This window comes from Macrobrachium nipponense, chromosome 46 (assembly GCF_015104395.2).
Source record: "Macrobrachium nipponense isolate FS-2020 chromosome 46, ASM1510439v2, whole genome shotgun sequence".
Taxonomy (NCBI): Eukaryota; Metazoa; Arthropoda; class Malacostraca; order Decapoda; family Palaemonidae; genus Macrobrachium; species Macrobrachium nipponense.
The window spans coordinates 26,261,920-26,282,297 of NC_061106.1; the positions used below are offsets into that span (position 1 = coordinate 26,261,920).

Consider the following 20,378-nt stretch of genomic DNA (forward strand, 5'->3'; position numbering starts at 1 on the left):
CTTTCAGACTCCCATGACCAAGGGAGGAGGAATGTCGAAAGCCGCAAGGGGGATGTAGAGTATTCCCAACAGTCAGGCGTCCTTCGGCAGTTCCTGTAGATTCGTCCCAGGCTGCCTTGGACCGCTATAGATAAAGCGTCCTTAGGAAGTGTTTTTCCGACTCGGATTCTTCCTCGCCGAGACACGGATGGAGCTCCGCTTTTAAGTCGCGCCCTCTGAAGAGATCCTAGAAGCCTCCTGCAGGAGACACGTTTGACTCCAGCCCAGAGCCTTTTCCGGAGTATTCTCCCGCTCAGAAGAAGAGAGCTATGAAGTCTCCTGATTCTTCCTGAAGGAATTCGCTCTTCGACTAGTTTTTGGTGGGCCTGCAAGAGCAGTTATCCACGTTAGTAGGCTCTCTTCCCAAGGGGCCTTCTCGCAGGAAGGACTCCTCTCTTCCAGTCAAGAGCTCTTTTAAGAGACCTTCTTCGAGCCGGCGTTCGGACTCTGGCAGGCGTCTCTCTCCTGTAAGGCGCTCCTCTCCAACGAAATCGTTTGACTACGCTTCTTCTTATCGCGAGCGATCTGCGACTCCGACCAGACTATCTTCTTCTAGTAAGATCCCGCATTCGTCTAGGTGCCCTAGTAAGGGCTCAAGCCCCTCTCCTGGCAGGAGCCAGGATCATCAATCCTTACGTAGGAGTAGCGAACGCTTTTCTCCTTATAGGCGCTCTAAGAGGGATAGAAGCCCCTCTCCTTGCAATCTTAAGGAACAGGATAGTCTCCGCTCCTCTCGTAGACGCAGAGAGAGCGATGAACAGTTCTCTCCCCCCAGACGTTCTCGGAGAGATTCTAGCGCCTCTCCTAGCAGGCGCCATCATGATACCAGACGTTTTTCTCCGCCCAGGCGAGTTACTCCTTCCAGGCGCCCACGGCAGGACACTAGCGCCTCTCCACGCAGGCGTCAAGAGCCTGAGAAGACTCTGGCTGGTATGTTGCGCCCTACTTCTGTTAAGCGCTCCTTAGGAGATCCGAGTTTTTCCTCTCACAAGAGTCTTCGGAAGGAAGTAAGCTCCTCTCCTGGCAGGAGCCAGGATGAGAGCAGGCGTTTTTCTACCCCAAGGCGCGGCTCCACCGACGTGACGCTAGCGCCTCTCCTCGCAGGCGCAAAGAGCCTGGAAAGAGACTGTTACTGGATTCTCGCCCTACTCCTGGTAGATTCGCCTGCAAAGACGCAAGCTCTTCCCCTCTCAGACAAGAGCCTTTGAGAAGCGGCAGTCGTTCTTCTCCTGCTAGGCCCCTTCCTGTAGAAGCTAGTTCTTCTGTGGATAGGATCGCTTCAGGAAGTGGACTCCCTTCCTCTTCTAAGCTTCCTTCGAAGGAGAAGAGCCCCTCTCCTTCTAGGACTCCTTCTCCGAAGAGGACTTCTTCCCCTAATGCTACCTTAGAAGAGATTTCCAAGGATGAAGCGCCTAAAGATGCGGGCGTCTCGGATTACAAGAGGCTGGCAGCCCTGCTTCTTCAAGAGTTCGGGGACTCGCTTCGCCCAGCGGATCCTCCTTCACCAGGATCACTCCTTTCAAGCACCAAACTTTCGAAGTCGCCTTCATTCGTTAAAATGCGTCCGACACTTTCTATGAAGAGCTTAGAGAGCTGGCTCCTCTCTAAGAAAGAAGCGGGCAAGACTGTTTTTTCCTGCCCTCCTTCGAAGTTGGCAGGTAAGCCAGGTGTCTGGTATGACACAAAAGAACCAATGGGATTGGGCCTTCCTTCTTCAGCGGATGCCGATTTTTCAGCTCTTGTGGATTCTTCTAGGAGACGCTCTCTTCTATCGGCGAAGGCTTCTTGGGGAATGTACGAAATGGACCATTTGCTCAAGGGTCTATTTGGCACACTTGAAGTCTTCAATTTTATGGATTGGGCCCTGGGAGCCCTGGCCAAGAGAGCACAGGATCCAGACTTTGTGACTATGGAGGTTTTAACTAGTGTCCTGTCTTGTTTAGATAAGGCCGTGATGGATGGATCAACGGAAGTTGCTTCTCTCTTTGGATCCGGAGTCCTTAAAAAGAGATCTGTGTACAGTTCCTTTTTGGCAAAATCAGTGTCTCCTCTACAGAGAGCCTCCTTGCTGTATTCGCCCCTTTCGAGTCACCTGTTTCCACAAGAGACCGTGAAGGACATCTCTAGGTCCTTATCAGAAAAGGCAACGCAAGATCTTCTTGTGCAGTCGGCGAAGAGACTGAAACCTGCAGTTCCCTTGGCTAAAAGAGAGAAGCCTGTTTTTCAGCAGCCCTTTCGAGGAAGAACGACATCTAGACCCTCTCTTAGGAGTAGAAGGCCTGTCAAGAGAGGAAGATCAGCACGCAAAACCTTTACCAAACCACAGTGAGACAGTAGTCCTCCAGACTACAGTAGGAGCCAGACTTCTGAAGTTTGCGAAAGTCTGGGCTCAGAGGGGGCCGGACACCTGGTCCCTCTCTATCCTCGAGAGAGGATACCTTATCCCCTTCAGGGAAAAACCTCCCTTAACAACAACTCCAAGGGAGTTAACAGCAAGATACCGAGATCCTATAAGAAACCAGGCCCTGCTACAACTCGTAGAAGAAATGATGGACAAGGAGGCGATAGAAAGTGTTCAAGACCTTCAATCTCCGGGGTTTTACAACCGTCTATTTCTAGTACCAAAAGCTTCAGGGGGGTGGAGGCCAGTCCTGGACGTAAGTGCCCTGAATTGCTTCGTTGTCAAGACAAAAGTTCACTATGGAAACGACATCCTCCGTCCTTGCAGCTCTTCGTCCAGGGGATTGGATGGTGTCCCTGGACCTTCAGGATGCCTATTTCCATGTGCCTATCCATCCTTCGTCCAGGAGGTACCTAAGATTCATGGTACAGGGCAAAGTTTTTCAGTTTCGAGCCCTTTGCTTCGGTCTTGCTACGGCCCCTCAAGTGTTCACGGGTCTGATGAGGAATGTCACTCATTGGGTACATATCGAAGGAGTAAGGATCTCGTTGTATCTCGACGATTGGCTGATCCGTGCCCAGTCAAAGGATTGGTGTCTGGAGGACTTGAAATTAACACTGGACTTAGCGCAGTCCCTAGGACTGTTAATAAACCTCGGGAAGTCCCAGATGAATCCCCCCAGCAAAGCATTGTCTATCTGGGGATTCTGATGGATTCTCGGGGTTTTCGTGCGTATCCATCAAAGGAACGACAGGAGAGATGTTTACAGAAAGTGAAGACATTCCTAGAGAAAGAACAATGTTCCGCGAGGGACTGGATGAGTCTTCTGGGGACCCTTTCCTTGTTGGAACAGTTCGTTTCTCTAGGGAGGCTGCACTTAAGACCCCTACAATTCTTCCTCAGGGAGAATTGGGATCAGAAGCACCAAGACCTTTCGGACTCATTTCGGCTCTCAAAGAGAATGAAGGAGGACCTCAGTTGGTGGTTAGAGACAAACAGACTCAACCAAGGACTCTCCCTGCAGTTGTCGAGCCCTCGCCTAGTGTTATTTACAGACGCCTCGGAACTAGGATGGGGAGTGACTCTAGGCTCGAGAGAAGTGTCAGGCACCTGGAGTGGGGAACAGGTGTCCTGGCACATCAACAAGAAGGAACTAGCAGCAGTGCATCTAGCTTTCGTTCACTTCGAACCTCAAGTCTTGGGCTCCGTGTTGCAAGTAAACTCAGACAACACGACAGCTCTAGCCTACATAAGGAAGCAGGGAGGGACCCACTCATTCTCACTTTTCGAGAAAGCAAGGGAGCTTCTTCTTTGGACCGAGGAACGGAAAATAACTCTCCTAACCAGATTTATCCAAGGGGAAAAGAACGTAAGAGCAGACCTTCTGAGCAGAAGGGATCAAGTCCTTCCCACGGAATGGACTCTGCATTCAGAAGTGTGCAACAAGATCTGGAACCTCTGGGGGAGACCCAATATCGACCTCTTCGCAACACATTGGAATGCGAGACTGGAGAACTACTGCTCACCAATATCAGATCCAAGGGCAGTGGCAGTAGATGGTCTCCTTCTAAATTGGGAGGGGATTGACGGGTACGCTTTTCCTCCTTTCAAGATCCTAGGAGAGGTAGTAAGAAAGTTCGTCTCTTCGGAGGGAGCAAAACTGACCCTCATCGCTCCATTCTGGCCAGCTCAAGATTGGTTCACAGAGGTACTGGAATGGATGATAGATTTCCCGAGGTCCCTTCCACTACGGAACGATCTTCTCAAACAGCCCCACTTCGACAGATACCACAAAAACCTCCCCGCTCTCGGTCTGACTGCCTTCAGACTGTCGAAGGACTCGTCAGAGCGAGGGGGTTTTCACGCAATGCTGCAAAGGCTATTGCAAGAGCCAGAAGACCTTCAACTCTACGTGTGTACCAGTCGAAGTGGGAGGTGTTCCGAAGGTGGACCAGGGTCCAGAAAGTATCCTCTTCCAGTACCTCTGTGACGGAAATAGCTGACTTTCTCTTTTATATGAGGGAGAAATGCAATCTGGCTGTTACCACAATAAAAGGATATAAGAGCATGCTTTCCTCTGTTTTCAGACATAGGGGCCTTAATATCTCGGAGGACAAGGATCTACACGACTCGATAAGGTCCTTCGAAACCTCGAAGTCCAAGACTATAAGACCACCTAGTTGGAACCTAGATGTGGTTCTTAAATACTTAATGTCCGAGAAGTTCGAACCTCCTCATACTTCCTCTTTCAGAGACTTGACTAGGAAGTCTCTCTTTCTCTTTGCACTAGCTTCTGCTAAGAGGGTTAGTGAGCTTCAGGCTTTAGAAGGAACAGTGGGCTTTAAGGAAGACTCTGCGGTATGCTCCTTTAATCCCCTGTTCTTAGCAAAGAACGAAAACCCCTCTAAGCCATGGCCAAGGACTTTTGAGATTAAGGGACTGTCCTCTTTGGTAGGGAGAGACTTAGAAAGGACCTTGTGTCCAGTCAGGATACTCAAGTTCTACTTAGAAAGGAAGAAGCTACTTGGTGGAAATGTGGATAGTCTTTGGTGCTCGGTAAGAAATCCTAAGAGAGCGATTTCTAAGAATGCTCAAGCGTTTTTTATTAGAGACATAATTAGAGAAGCTCATGCATCCTGTGAAGAGGAACACTTAAAACTCCTAAGAGTCAAAGCTCATGAGGTCAGAGCTGTAGCTACCTCTTTAGCTTTTCACAGGAATATATGTCTTACAGGCGCTTCTGCCCAATCAGGTAGGAACCAAGGTTTTTTATGTTACCTACAATAGATGTTGTTTCCCTGTTTTTTATTTTTTGTATTAGTGTTTAGCTATCTCTTACCCTCCGCCAAGGGTGCCAATTAGCTAAGTATATATCTGCTGGGGAAGTTGCATGTACAAAAATGATATTGTTAAGATACAATAAAGTTTTGTACATACTTACCCGGCAGACATATACGATTAATGGCCCACCCAGCCTCCCCTCAGGAGATAGGTGGAAGAGAAAATCTGATTAGAAAACGGGAATGGTTCCTATTCCCGCCACCCAGCGGCGGGAAAGGGTGATCACCTGACCTACCTGTAGCGTGTGCCGCGAGTTTTGAATTCTGTCGGGACGTCAGAGACACTAGCTAAGTATATATCTGCCGGGTAAGTATGTACAAAACTTTATTGTATCTTAACAATATCATTTTTAAGCCTCAAGGATTCTTTAGTCCAAGAATGGATGTAGTTGTGTGACTGGTTGCTTATGTGTTCAGACATTTTGCGTTTCGACAGCACGTATATACCCATGTTTGCCTCAGTTGCTCAATGCATTCTTTGGTTTCTAGCAGGTGATGTGAATTTCAAAATCTTATTCTGCAGATTTACAAAATATATATACTACCTGTTATACTGTTAAGTGTGGAGTTAAGATGCCAGTCCATTTTCTTACCTTTGCTGTAGACAGTTGTTCATTGGATTTTCTGGTCTCTAGTTTCTGAATATCAAATCTTGTTGTACTATACTTCTAACAGTAAGTTTATGCTACCCAGGCTATCATTTCTTTCCAGGGCATATCTGGTGTACAGAAGGATAGTAAAGATGCTGTTGACTCAAAGCTACCCGAAAATAGTGGAGGTATGACAACAATGGAGAAAATGTCCGCCTTGATACCTCCACCACCTGTTGCAACTGATGCTTCAGAAAAAGATCATGGCAGTGATGATGACTGGGATTAATGTGAACTTGCCAGTGTTGGTTTTAAGTATCAGATATTTTGAATTTTGATGTGATAGACATTACTTGTCCTTACATATTTTTATGTCTGTCGGTGCAAAGATCATTTTTAATAGCAAGGAATATGTAAAAAGACAGTTGTCTTTGGATAAAAATGAACTTTTGATTGAAACTAGTTAGTACATGGTTACTTTCAATAGTTCAGAAATTTTAACTGGAACATTTACATTTTATTGTATTAACTAACCTTCAGTGACAATTATGCAGTATGAGAAATTTTACATGAAACTAAAACATGAAAATTTTGTTTGTTCTTACGGTATTTTTCAGTGTGAGCTGGAAACTTCATGAAACTTGGTAAAGAGGTAGTTAACCAGATGTATCAAAAGAGCAAGTTGGCATTTTTCTTGCATCTGCTGTGAGAGACAGACATGCTGCTGTGCTTCTCTTGTTGACTGGTTGAAAGGGTTGGACTACAACAGTATTGTAGAATTTTTCCAGTCTTGTGTTTAAACTCGTCTTTTATTTTCAACTTAAGGGATGTGATCACATACTGCGCTTCTTGCAGGGGGTAGGGCTTGCTCAAGGGCTTTCCCCTGCTAGATAAGTGTACATATTATGAAATTAGCCTTGGTTTACTTTGGGAAGAGGCTAGGAACAAGAAGCATTTGTTGGCTTCCTCAGGGAGGAATACTCCCCCAGTGACACCATCAAACCCATTAGCTCCTTAACCCTCATCTTCCATTCCTCATCACTCTTTTAGTGTTTTGCCTTCAAAGCACTGTTCCCCACTCCAGGGGTACCAGGAGGTTGCTGTCACCAAATGACTAGCTCAGTTAGAATGCAGCCTTCTCCCTCCTTATCACACTGAAAGTGCATGGGCTCACACTGAGATAAGGCTGCATGTTCTGGTCATGATCACAGGAAGGCAGGTGTGCTGTAGTAACACCCTTCTTGCTGACCTCCCAGGGTTGCACAGGGATGGGTACGTGCAACCTGCTCACTCAGCTTTCAACTGTACCTCAAATCACTCTCATGTTAGTAGCTGGGTGGGGTCTTGAACTCAGCGTTCTTCAAAAGGCTCACAGAGGGATCTTGCTCTGTCTGTGATTGCTAGTAATCCTTTTCAAGGGAAAGGTCCCCAGTAGCTTCTTTAGCCTCTTATTCACACAGTTCACTTCATGCACAGAGTAGAGCAGGAGCAGCAGTACGAGGGACTGTTCTTCCTCTTTGCTTTTATTCTTGGTTGCAACTAGGTACGAGAGCAGATGGGCAGCCCAATCAAAAGCAGAAAGTGATTCCGAGACTCGGGTGGGTCCAGTGTATTCTCCCATGTAACAGTCATATCTGGTTTCAGGACTGGGAATACCCTAAGGAGCAGAGTTCTGGCATGCCTCACTTGGCTGTAGAAAAGGTGACATCAAGGTGCTTCACATTGTCTACAACAGAGATGGCTGCATTACATACATTTAAAACAAGTCTTGTGGCTCGACTTATGGTTGAACTTACCCATAGTCTATGCTGCTTCAGGAATCTCGTTTAGGGACGAGAGGGCGGTGTATTTGAGGTTGCTGGTGTTAGAAGGCAGAGGTCTTCCTGGTACACCAGAGTGCCAACCAGTGGACAAACTAGGTTCTGTATAGTAGGGATATAATTGTCTTTTCTCTCACCAAGTCTCGCAAGAGTAGCCTCGTTCTGGAATAGTTCAGTGTTGGGCATCCCTTTACTCTTTAGATTGGAACAATGGTAAAGTCCCAAAACACCCTTATTACTCATACTGTCTATAAGCCTTCTGCATCTAAAGCAGCTTTAGCCAAGTCTTTGGGTTTTCCAAAGCCATCCACACTTGGGTTAGTGAGGAAGACCCCCAGCCATCTAAGAAGTGCAGAGAATCTTCTGTGCCAGAGAATGTTGGTAAGGGGAAGAAGGAAGGTCAGAGGGTGGCAGTTGCCATCTGCTGCCATGAATAGGGACAAGTCTCACCATTGGGTCATGTGGTAAAGAGCAGGGAGCAGAGCCCTGGATATCTGTCCTTCAGGACGAGTACTGGATTCCATTCAAGGACATTTGTCCTCCTTCTTCAGTATAGTATAGAATATAGGCCAGAGGACAAGCACTGTGACCTGAGGTTATTTAGTGCTGAAACGGAAATTTAATGTAAAAAGAAAAGGCGAAATAGCAGGAAAACCTTGCAGTTGCACTTAATTGTCAAAAGAAGGTGAAAAGTAGGATGGAAGGAAAGATTATTTGAAGAGGTACAGCTAATGGAACAAAAGGGGTTGTTGCTGGGAGCTGAAGGCATGCTGCACAGGATCTCAAGTAATGCCTGCCTAGCATTGCACAAGGTGCATTGACGGTACCACCCGTCTGTGGTGTTCCCCCTTTTTATATACAGTGGGGCATCGCTTAATCGCATATCAGTAATCACGGAATCAGTCATTCACGGGATTTTTCTTGGACTGCTTCTCATGCTATATCGCTGGTATGAATCGCAGCATCGCGGGACAAACGTGTTACGTATGCAATGTTTATCGGTAGGCCAAGCCTCGGCCACGGTCTGATAATCACCAACATACATGAAACTACTCACATTATGATATTAACTGACAATAATGGTAATAAAACTATTCTCACCTTATATATTATTGGCATATCTTCATAATAAATAGCCTATGTAAGGGTTATGTATGAAGTTCATTGGTAGGCTAAACCTAGTTGCAGTGCAATAACCATATCTCTGAGTTAAGTTGCATTTGGTAACTAAAAACAGTGATGATATTGGTAAAATGACGTCAGTTGATTATTTTAAGAATGTAAACAAAACAAGAATGCAAATGGTAGATCGCTTGTTCATATCATAATACAGGCAGTCCCCGGGTTACGTTAAGGCGCTTCTCAGTTATATTCATCAGACATTTCCAGGGTTATGACGCCTACAACCTACAACACTCATCTGGCATATGAAACATGACACCAAAAATGCAAAATAATCAATAATTGAAGGTTTTTTTTATGAAAAATGCAATAAGAATGCAGTTCACATAATTTTCAATGCACCCAAAGCATTAAAAGTAAGGTTTTCTTAGGATTTTTTATGATGTTCCGGCTTACAACGATTTTCGGCTTACGACGCGTATCAAGAACGGAACCCCCGTTGTAACCCAGGGACTGCCTGTACTATAATATGCACTAATAATACATGCAGTATGATTAGACACAGTAAAACAACAGTTTTATTAAAATGATCATTATTCTCAGTACACATATGATATTCAACTTTTGTTAATGGATACCTGTTAATGTTACAACCTAATCAGGCAACAGTCTGTCTCTCTCTCTCTCTCTCTCTGAAACAGCTGATTGCTGACGTCATCTGCCATAACTTTCGAACGTTTATCGGGTTGTTGTTTGAGTTGTCACTGCCGATATTCAATGGTGGCTTTCAAAGGTAAAAATAAAACACAATAAAACTCATTCTTCATGTAATGGAGATCTGAAGAAAGAATTCTCTCTATCTCTGCGACGAAGCGAAACAAAATTCTCTCTCTCTCTCATCGGTAAACGAAATACGTAAAACCATTCTTTACTTTATATATTATCGTCGTATCTTCATAATAAAAAGGCTATTCGTGGAATAATTTCATATCAGCGATAATCAACTTTTATCTATATGAAGCCAGCCAGCTGACAAAATGTACGTGCGCAATATGAACAAGATATTAACATCAAATTATGGTAGCGTTCACAGCAAGATTATCTTTCGAGATTGTAATGGAGTATAGTACAAGGCATGGTAGTAATAATGTTTGGAAATGACACCTCACGCGGTTGCCGCAATATTGGATTTCAAAACTGCATTGAAGACATTTTACGAAGACCTCACATGCTTATTTTAGTTCGTATGGCACTTTCATATATCGCATTATGTTGACAAAACTTCAATCTTTTGAATGGTATGCTTAAAGATGTAATTATATTCTTGTTTCACCAATTAAATATGAGTGAATAAGGCTGACCCACGCGATGACGATGGCTCCACTGCGGTGTTTCCCCCTAATAGGCTACTTATGTACAGTAGTACGTATACTGCATATATTTTTAAGGATAATGTTGTAAAATAACATTGAAACTCTTGAAATTAGTTTTAGATGATAGTTGACGATATTTGGTGTTAGAACTAAATTAGGCAGTTATAAATATTGGAATAGTGGTTTTGGGTGGGTTAACTATTAAAAGTAGGCAGTTTTAAACAATTATTGAGGGGGGCTACCAGGATAAAATGGGTATTTACTTATCACAGGGGTTCTGGGCCTTATCCCCCCCCCAATTATAGAGGCCTTACTGTACATAATTCGCCCGGCATTCAATTATTGTTTGTATGGTGTTTTAATGTTGCATGGACCAGTGGTTATTCAATAAAGGGGACCAACAGGATTACGAGACTTCCAAACCAATAGAATGGCAGAATAGAACTTGCGACCACGGAGGTGGGATGCCAACACCATACCAACCACGCCACTGAGGCGCTTATGTAATTATAGATACCCATACATCTAGTTAATCATGGTGGCCTTGAATACACCAAATTTACCGGACAGAGATGTAGTCTTGGCTTACAAGGTGTCCAGAAGTATCCTTCTATAGCTGTGGTATAATCAGATAGGCCAATACCTCTTCCGAGGTTAGCTTCCTTTCCATTTCAGGGCTTACAAAGTTGTGCGAGCTCTCCTTGCTTTTTGGTCCTCCAGGAAATGAGGGCATGAGAAGTTCTGTAGTTATTAAATTCTTTGTGGATTAAAGTAATACCAGTAGATATTTCAACTCTTAAATCCAAGCCTTGTTGAAATTCAGTATAGGGACAGGATTTCCTATCCCTTGAATCAGTATAGATGCTACAGACTAAGATTGGTTCTCCCGTTTGTATGGTGCTTTATTTTTTTTTTTTTTACATTGCATGGAACCAGTGGGTTATTCAGCAACGGCACCAAAGGATTTACGCGATTTCGGAACTATGTCGAGAGTGAACTATCACCAGAAATAGAAATCTCTCAGTGGAATGGCCAATAACCGAACCCGCGACCAGAGGTGGGAAGCTATTATCATTCCAAATACGCGACTGTGGCGCTTGGTTGGTTTTCCTTTGCAGGGATTATGCATGCCTGTTTGAAAAGCAACCAGATCATCTTATTTCTGCTGTGGCTTTCAAGAAAAGTGAAGGTGATGGCTGTTGTGAAAATTAATAGTTTCAAGTTACTACCAGTTTTCAGTTCATACTGAAGGGCAAGCTCATAAAAAGGCCTAGCTTGCATCTGTAGGATAAGTACTACTGTATGAAAAAGAAATTATCAGGGAAAAATATTCAGTTCCACCCTAGGTTCTCTTCAATGGTACAGATATATTTCTGCAGGTTACTATAAAGTTTAATTTTTAATTATTTTTTAGATGAAATGAATTTCTGGTTAAAGGAATATACAATAAAATATGCATTTTGCAGTTATCAGATTTACAACAAAGTGGCATATAAAGGGTAAATAAATGTATGGTTATAGGAATATCCAATAATATATTTAAAACTAGTCAGATACAAATGATGTTGGTTTGAGGAGAAAAAAAAAAAAAACCCTGTACAAATATCAACAAAATAGGAAACTAAACCTAAGCCATTCTTCTAATGCACTCGATTTCCACCTGCAGACAAATGTTCACACTGGCCTCCTTAAATCACTACCAATCTGTAATAAACAATAAAACTAATGAGACACCTTTACAGCTTAAGTTTATCATTCTATCAAAACCTTTTAATCAGTGTACGAATACGATAATAATCATTCTTGAATCACACTAATATTATTCATCAGTTAAAATAAATTGCCAAACCTGAGGACAAAACTAACCAGTGACCAATCAAATTAACTAATACTAATGGTAGCTAGAATGACAAAGATGGAATAAAACTTACCCCGGAAGCTAGGCACAGACAGAGGAGCCATCCAAACCTCAGGGAAAAGACCAGGTCAGGATAGGTCATACAAATCTGTGAACAGACCAAATCAAATTACTCACAGTTCAAGGAACAGACCATAATGAAATCACAATTTTAAATCAGAACAAATGATTGAATCACAACCTCATAGAATGTGGGTAATATGTCATCAAACTATAAAAGAAATTATAACAATTTATATTATATAGTAATTCATACTTGTAGTAATAGGATGCAGACCTTGCAGTGCTCTGGGGATCTCCAATGAATCTTTAGGCAGTGGGGTGGGGTTGGAGGGTTAGGGTTACTCTGCATTTGCTCAAACTTCCCTCAATTCACTTCAGCAGCACTAACCCTAAAAGTATTTCTTAAATTAGTAGACAATACAAAAAAATCTGACTATCAAGCTTTTAATATAATTCAGAACTGATTATTTCAATCATAACAATCATAGAATGTGGGTAATTCAATGTCATCATTCTAAAAGTGTAGGAGTGGAGAGATAATCTTTATGCAAAGCAAACATAGCAATACAGAAATAGAGCGGAACACTTGGCAAAGTGAGTCCCAACATGATGCAGGCAATGAAAACTGCAAAGTATCTATTTCACATAACTTGATTACAAGTTTTACAAGAAACAGAACCTTAAAAAAATTCCATATTGGATACAAACCTAGTTTGGAAATGGCACCAGTTTTCTGCTAATACTTCTCCAAACTTCGCCCTGAAAATATATTTGTTTTAGGTACTATTCCCTTGGACAAGATAATTCTAGGATTCAAATAATTTTGTCAGCAAAGATTAAGCCAGATTAATCAACACAGCATTTCAGTCTTGAATTTCTCATCATTATATTCAATCTGCTCCCAGAAATGAAGGTTACCAATTTCTCAGAACACCCTTTCCATGATCTGTGTGTGATGATGGAAAGTTCACCTTTCTAAAAGCTAAATACAATTTCTATAATGATTAATGCACACCACTAAATTCTGCCAAAAATTTGGATGAATTTAAATTCTTTCTAGAATATGATAAAATTCCTACTACACTTCTGAAATCTTTAGCATGTGTCCTTATCTAGTAGGAACATTAAGCAAAACTTTGAAAAGACCTACCTATGAGAAACAACGTACAGCACCATCACTTTTATCACTTAAAACACTGCCATCTTGGTACAGAAACCTAGAAAGTAAAAGTAGGAGGTAATCGTATTGAATTATCCTGAGGCCTACCTACTTTACAAATGGTGCTTTCTCAGAGCTTTTGTTAATTTCATAAATATATCAACCAAGAGGTGTTCAAATTTTCATCACAAGATCTCACAGAGGGAAATGCAGAAAATATTTAAGTGGGGAACTCACCTTGACATCTCTCGGCTTTCTTCGAGTATCTGCTTCCTACCATTACAGGGTTTATGATCCTCGACACAATCTGCCAGCATACAAAATATACATTAATACAGATCACTGATTATGAAATAACACTACTTTAATTTGTAATTCAGATTATTAAGTCTATCTTCAAATATCGTCAGGCTCTTCCAATTTTCATCTTGGGTAAAAAGCTGCAGCATTAAATAACTGCTAACATTACTACAAAACCTCCAGTGTCATAGCCCTTCCATGCACCTGTTACCTTTGGCAAAATTTACTTTAAACCTATTGTAAATTCACGTAAATCAGAGGGGAAGAATAAGTAACCTAGATGAGGATTATACTTTTAAGAGTTTAACTGCAGCATAAATTAAGGATTGAAATGAACCCAATGGTGATTGAAAAAGCAAGTGCAGGAACAAATTAATTAGGTGCTGGAGAGAATTTAGTAATGCAAACAAAGGTCACACCTCCAGAGAGTTCCCTAAGGAAAGCTCTGTAGACAGACAAGACTAGCACATGTGAAGCTGAAGTAGATAATAGAATATGGAAGGCTAAGCACTGGGACCTAGAGGAAAACTTTGCATTTACCTTTGGAAACAATTTTCAGAGGGTGGCAAGTCTCATGAAAGAGTACATTAAAGGAGGTAAAGTATAAGAAGAGAGGTTGCAGACTTTATCAAAACTATACAATCAGTAGTTAACCTTCAACCAATACTTGCCTAATCCTAAAATGGTTTCCATGGGACCCTTGTCTTCATTATACACCTGTAAATTCATAATTGAATTAGGAAGATTTAGTTTCACAAAACCAGTATTATCCATTAAACAACCTTCAGAAAGTAATTGCAGCTCTATATTGGTTTCATAGAATTCAAACGGTAATTCGTTATCATCACAATTGGAAATATTTGCAAGTGACTTGACAATCCCAAATTTTTTCTAGATTTATACTACTGGCACAAACTTAATGAAACTTTAGAAATAAAATTTGAATGGGTAATACTAGGGACAATGCTGACCTGATAGTTAATGAAAACTATAAAGAAATAAAATTTGAATGTGTAATACCAGGCAGCACTACCACTTTCTTGAACAGACCTTTGTATACTATAAGGTATTCCTTATCCTTACTGGAATTCTATATTCCCTTATCCTCTATTAACTAACAGAAAACAGCTCAATATCCTGAAGATGCTGTACTCCCAGTTGTGCAAGTAAGAGGCTCGTCTCAGCAAAGGATTTTGTCTAGCATTCTTTTGAACTCTTCCACACTGGTGCTGTTTACAACTTCTGGTGGCAGTTTATTCCATGTGTCACATAACTTGTATGTGGAGTAGTTCCCACAATCAGATGTGTTCTATCTCTTCAGTTCTAGTCTCCATCCACTCTTGAGAGTGAGTGAGTTTATACATTGCTTCAAACCCTAATATTTTTAATTTTCCTTTTTCAAGTAGCTAATCCTCCCTTAAATGTACAGGTTGCTTGTATGACATTTACTCCCTTATGATCGCAAAATCCATAGATAAAAGGTAATTAATAGTGTTCATTCCTCCTGGTAAAGCATTGTTTCACTGTGGGATATCATTAAAGTTATCAGATTTCTACAAATCTACTTACCATCCATAATACTGCTATTTTCCCGAAAATTCACTCTCTCAAGTCTGCAACCTGAAAGTATTAAAAAAACTCAAATAACCAACCTTTGGCAACAAGAAATACTTATTATGCTAGTTGTCAGAAACTTCAATTTTCATTATAATTATCAAATGTGGAGAAGAGTACTCATCACAACAAGCATTTCAAAACAAAATTCTAAAGTTTGAGAAAATTAACTTACATGTCAACTGAAGTTATTCCTTTCCCAAAACTCATGGATCTGGGGGGGAAAAAAAAGGGGGGGGGTGGTCAAACACCTAAAAAATATTTAGTATTACATCAACTTTCAAATGGCTCAGATGGCCGTTCTTTTTGTCAATCACCTAGGTCTGAAAGAACATTCATCATAAAGAAATTTTTCTCTGCACAAGCAAGACAAAACCAAACAAATGTAGATTACTCATAATAATATAAGTTGAATGCAAATAACATTTAATAACCTAATAGAAGTTGAAATTAAATTTGAACTAGTCAAAATTAACTTACCAAATTTTAAAAGCCAGTCTTCCTTCCTTCTTTAGTTGCTGATAACTGAGGAAAAAAAAAATAACATAAGAACATATACTTCCCAACTCAAAAGGCATAAGGAACCCATTAATTATATCAGACACAAAAGTCCACCACAAGCAAAAGCTGTCTAGTTTTCACCGCGAATGAAATTCAACATAATCATCATGAAGTTTATATAGTAGTTTAATAAAATCCTTTCTTCAAAGCAATGTAAATCAAGTCCTTTCAAGTAATACTCACCAAATGAAAAGTCATCCTTCCCCTTAAGTTGGCCTCTTCTGGAATATGGAAAATTTTACATAAGAACAGAATAGTTACTTCCCAATATGAAAGCAGAGAGAGAGAGAGAGAGGAGAGAGAGAGAGGAGAGAGAGGGGGAGAGAGAGACGAGAGACGAGAGAGAGAGAGAGAGAGAGAGAGAGATTGGCAATAACAGTGCTGCTCCCTATTACCAGCACCAAAAATCCAGTGCTGATCATCAATAGACAATCAACGTAAAACTGGATCGCCAATAACCAAGGACTGCCTATACTAGGAATGAAAGGGGTGTTACAGGCAGGGGTTGCAGAGAAACTGCAAGGAACAGGTAATGGCAAAAATGCACCAATACCATCTACGGGTGTTCTCAGCTTTTGTATTTCAAAATAAAATTTCAATAGCATAGTAGCACTATCCCACATGAGTGTACTCGGATGGGGACAGACTGTCTTCATGCAATCCGACATGTTCAGGATATTCCTTATCAAAAGTAAATTATATAATCAGGGAAAAAAATTAAAATAAAATAAATTAATAAATCTTCATGCAATCAAGAGATGCTCAGGATATTTTTTATTAAATAAAAATTATATAATCAGAAAAATTAAGTTTCAGCACAGGAAAAAAAAAAAAATTACCACTTCCATGATAGAAAATTTTCCAGAAGAAACACTAACCTTTCTTATCGATGATTAAACCAACAGCAGAGTTCACTATTTACCTGTAGGATGAAAACCCTGTTAAGAAAGTAAAATCGAAATGGTCTTAATTTCGTTCATATTCCATCAGCAAGACTAACCAAGTCACCAGTGTTTAGTATGTTAGGGGCGAAAATTTGTCATCATTATCACATCTGCTAATCCAAGGGACGAAAAGCCTTTTGCAAATTTCTAGCTTGCATAAACTATCAAAATCCCTACAACATGAATGGTACAAAAAGGGTTTACTCTTGTGAAAGGAGTAAAACTACACTGGCACCTCAACTTACCACGTTTGTGGTTTTGCAAATGAACTGGATTACTCTTCAAACAACTGTTGAAAGTTCATTGTAATTACCTGTAGGATAAAACCCTGATAAGAAAGTATAAGAAAAAAATATAACAATTCCTTAATTATTTCATTCAGCAAGACTAACCAAGTCATCAATGTAATTATGTTAGGGGCGAAAATTTGTCATCATGTAATCCTGTCCACTATCACTATCATTTTAATCTAACAATCCATAGAATAAACAGAAATACCTTAACCAAGCAGTTGTAAAGGACCACCATTAGCTACTCAAAATATTAGGTCTTAAAATTTATCGATATGAAAAAAAATTAAGGTCTGCTTAGAAAAGTTTTAAAAATTACTTAGTTTACCAGACTTAATTCAGTGTAATTAATGAAGGCAACTGCAACCATAAATTTCAAGTCTGCTTTAGTTAACTTGAATAAAATCTTACCAAACTAGTAATTCAGCATAATTCAAGAAGGCAACTGCAACCATAAATCACCATTGTAGTTTCATCTTGACACATCGCCAGTAGTTTCAATCTCGACACAACCACCACTGTAGTTTCAGAAGAATGATTAGAGATTAGTGTTAGCCTTTTCTTACTCACTGTGAACAAATATATTAACAAATTATCAGCTTATGTTTTGTCAGCAACATTAGTTCTGACATATGCTTGTCAAAATTAATCATCATCAAAACTAACTTTTAAAAATCTCTTGGTTTGACCAAACCACTGTCAGACCATATGAAGTATGTTATGAAATAAGAAAACTCATTGTTTCTCATACAGGCAAATGGTCTTGAAATATCATCATTACCAATGTTTATATATCATCATTACCAATGTTTATAAGTTCTGAAATTGACCATTCCATCACTTGCATTATACAGCCTTCCTACTCACCTCAAACTTGATCAACTGCACAGCATACCTTTCCCTTTTTACCTAAAAAATAAAAAAAATGCATCAAAATTCCATCAACTTTAAAATACCTAATAGAAATGAACTGCTTTCAGACAAATGCCTCACAAACATCTTTTTGGGTGAACCAATCACAAGCAGTTAAAGCAGCAACCATAGAACATGGCCAACTACTTCACTTACAAGAGACTGATAGCACCTCAGATTCGTCATCGTCTCATCACAGAAACAGATCTATCGTACACCTATCTGTTATCCAAAGACAATTATCCCCAACTCCAAAAAGACTTAGGTCTCACTGCATAAACTACATTGAGTTATTTCCAGTTATTAATAATGACTAGGCCTACGGCTAAAGAATACTTCAACCCTAACCCAAAAACGATATTGATATTCGCAGATACAACTATTCCCCATATGACTAGTTACTGGTATTCAACCAACACTAGGGTGTAAAGAATTTGGCAAAGAAATTTTATATCAAAATTGGATACAAACCTTTATTGCAAAATGCTGTAGTTTTCCACCAATCTTCCTCCTCCTGAAAATATTGATCCTCCTGAAAATATTGATAAAGTTACTAACCCCTTAGACAAGATATTTCCAGAGTTCAAATGTCAATTTTGTCAGCCATAGCCAAATGCCGAATTAATAAACCAGTCAACATAGTATTTCAGTCTTAAAAATTGTTCATCATTATTCTATCATACTCCCAGAAATGCAGGTTTACACTTTCGCAGAACAATTTTTTAAACAATTTGTATTCTTCATAGCTAACAAACCTGCAGTGTTATGGATAATTCTTAAGAGTTCCAGCTGGAAAACTGGTAAAAATAGAAGAAACTAGGAATTGGCAAAAACAATGAGGCTAAATATATTTTTCAAGTTACTATCCCCTTGGACATTATTATAATAATAATTAATTAATATATGGGCTTAGTTTTTCCAGACCTCCAAGTCTTAAGTAGACTTCTCAGGCTGGACCCCCTTGGACAAGATATTTCCAGGATTTTAACGTCAATTTTGTAAGCAATGATTAAGCCAAATTAATAAAAAAACAAACAGTATGATTTCTCGTTCTATCTACTTCCAGAAATGCAAGAATACAAATTCTCAGGAAATCTTTTCCAAAATATATGGGTAAAAATGAGTTGAAGGGAAGTGGCAAAGAACCTTTAATAATGCCTACACTGCAACCTGTGAAGTGCACTGACATTACTAAGCCCCCACCAGGAGTCTTCAACTTATGGATAGGCTCACTTTTAGAGATATTTTCACTTGGAAGCCAATTTGCAACAGTACTGTAGTAAATTCTAATAGGAATATCACAATCCTCTAACACCTTAAATTCACCCCATTCAGTTCCTAAGCATGTATTGGGTAAAATAAAAATTTAGTATCACACTACTCACCTTTTATTCAAAATTTAACTAATCCCTTGTCCATTTACAGGCTGAAGAATTTCCAACAGCACCTTTAAAAAAAAGTCAATGTGTTTATAAAATATACAGGCTGAAGAATTTCCAACAGCACCTTTAAAAAAAAGTCAATGTGTTTATAAAATATATGGATAAAAGTAGTCTTAAAACCATGTGGGTTCATAAAATAATGTTCAACCTTACAATTAAGATCAGACATTCCCAAAAAGGATTTTTTTTCTTCTTCTTCTTATACAAGACCTCATCCTACTGGCTTGGATAACAAAGAACCATGTTATTGTTAACAAGAGTCACATATTTTTATACGTGCATGCTTGATGTTAACACTAATTGCTCTTTGACCAAACTTAGCACTCAAGTTGCATTTTAGCAGAAATAAGCGACTCTGTGGTCAACCATTGATATCCATAACAGAATTGGCAACATCCTACAACCGTCAATTTCACCTTAAGCATACTAATTAATTTACATTTAAGTTTTAATACCTACCTATTGTGCGCTGCCAATGTAGAGACGACATTCTGTAATAAGAAAAAAAGAACCCTTTAATTCTTCACATTCATAAAATCAAAGCCCATAATAGTTAATCTATCAGTAACTGTATTTTCCACATGTACACCTTGAGACAGGGATAACAAATCATCATAAAATTAAGACGTGGACCTTCTACTAGGCTCACTTCTTGTACTGAAGGCAAGTAAGAAAACAGCCCTCTTATCCCCCGGGGTGGGGCTAAATTTTCATCAAGTACACCCATAGACCAGACAAAAAATGGGTTATAGTCAATTGGGGATGAAAACAACGAAACACCCTAGCAACCATAAAACATACTGGGAAACGTAGAAGCAAACGAATCACAATGATAACTCAGTTGCACTAATCTCCTGTATGAGAATTGTAAGCTTTACCATATTGTTTTCACACAAAAATCCATTAAAAAATATTCCACAATTACATCCATCATTTCAGCTGAACCAGTTTCACACGCAAATATTGGGGATCAAGAGCCCTGCCATTCATTATGGGTTAAATTTAAAAATACACACTCCGACACTGCATTTCAACAAACCAACAAAAATG

General features: G+C 40.0%; 1 protein-coding gene and 1 long non-coding RNA gene across 11 annotated transcripts in view; one reads left to right on the plus strand and one right to left on the minus strand.

Annotated features, from left to right (window-relative positions):
• LOC135214819 (WASH complex subunit 1-like) overlaps positions 1–19,281 on the plus strand; it is a 192,864-nt gene extending 173,583 nt beyond the window's left edge. For 2 of the 3 annotated variants that reach the window (XM_064249198.1, XM_064249197.1), the window contains exon 11: positions 5,992–11,926. In XM_064249198.1, coding sequence (XP_064105268.1) covers positions 5,992–6,159 — 168 coding nt within the window. In that variant the 3' untranslated portion in view covers positions 6,160–11,926. Of the gene's footprint in view, positions 1–5,991; positions 11,927–17,954 lie in introns of those variants that run through there. The other variant, XM_064249199.1, reaches the window with a different exon arrangement.
• Positions 11,701–20,378, minus strand: part of LOC135214821 (uncharacterized) — a 20,532-nt gene continuing 11,854 nt past the window's right edge. For 2 of the 8 annotated variants that reach the window (XR_010314478.1, XR_010314479.1), the window contains exons 8-25: positions 19,788–19,819; positions 19,272–19,333; positions 18,358–18,418; positions 17,842–17,883; positions 17,386–17,492; positions 16,930–16,997; positions 16,619–16,662; positions 15,924–15,961; positions 15,660–15,704; positions 15,355–15,393; positions 15,135–15,185; positions 14,237–14,282; positions 13,503–13,572; positions 13,257–13,323; positions 12,815–12,865; positions 12,381–12,495; positions 12,117–12,191; positions 11,701–11,889 (exon numbers count right to left, since the gene is read on the minus strand). This is a non-coding gene — a long non-coding RNA (uncharacterized LOC135214821). Of the gene's footprint in view, positions 11,890–12,116; positions 12,192–12,359; positions 12,496–12,814; positions 12,866–13,256; positions 13,324–13,502; positions 13,573–14,236; positions 14,283–15,134; positions 15,186–15,354; positions 15,394–15,659; positions 15,705–15,923; positions 15,962–16,618; positions 16,663–16,929; positions 16,998–17,385; positions 17,493–17,841; positions 17,884–18,357; positions 18,419–19,271; positions 19,334–19,787; positions 19,820–20,378 lie in introns of all 8 variants that reach the window. The other 6 variants (XR_010314482.1, XR_010314483.1, XR_010314480.1 and 3 more) reach the window with 6 other exon arrangements.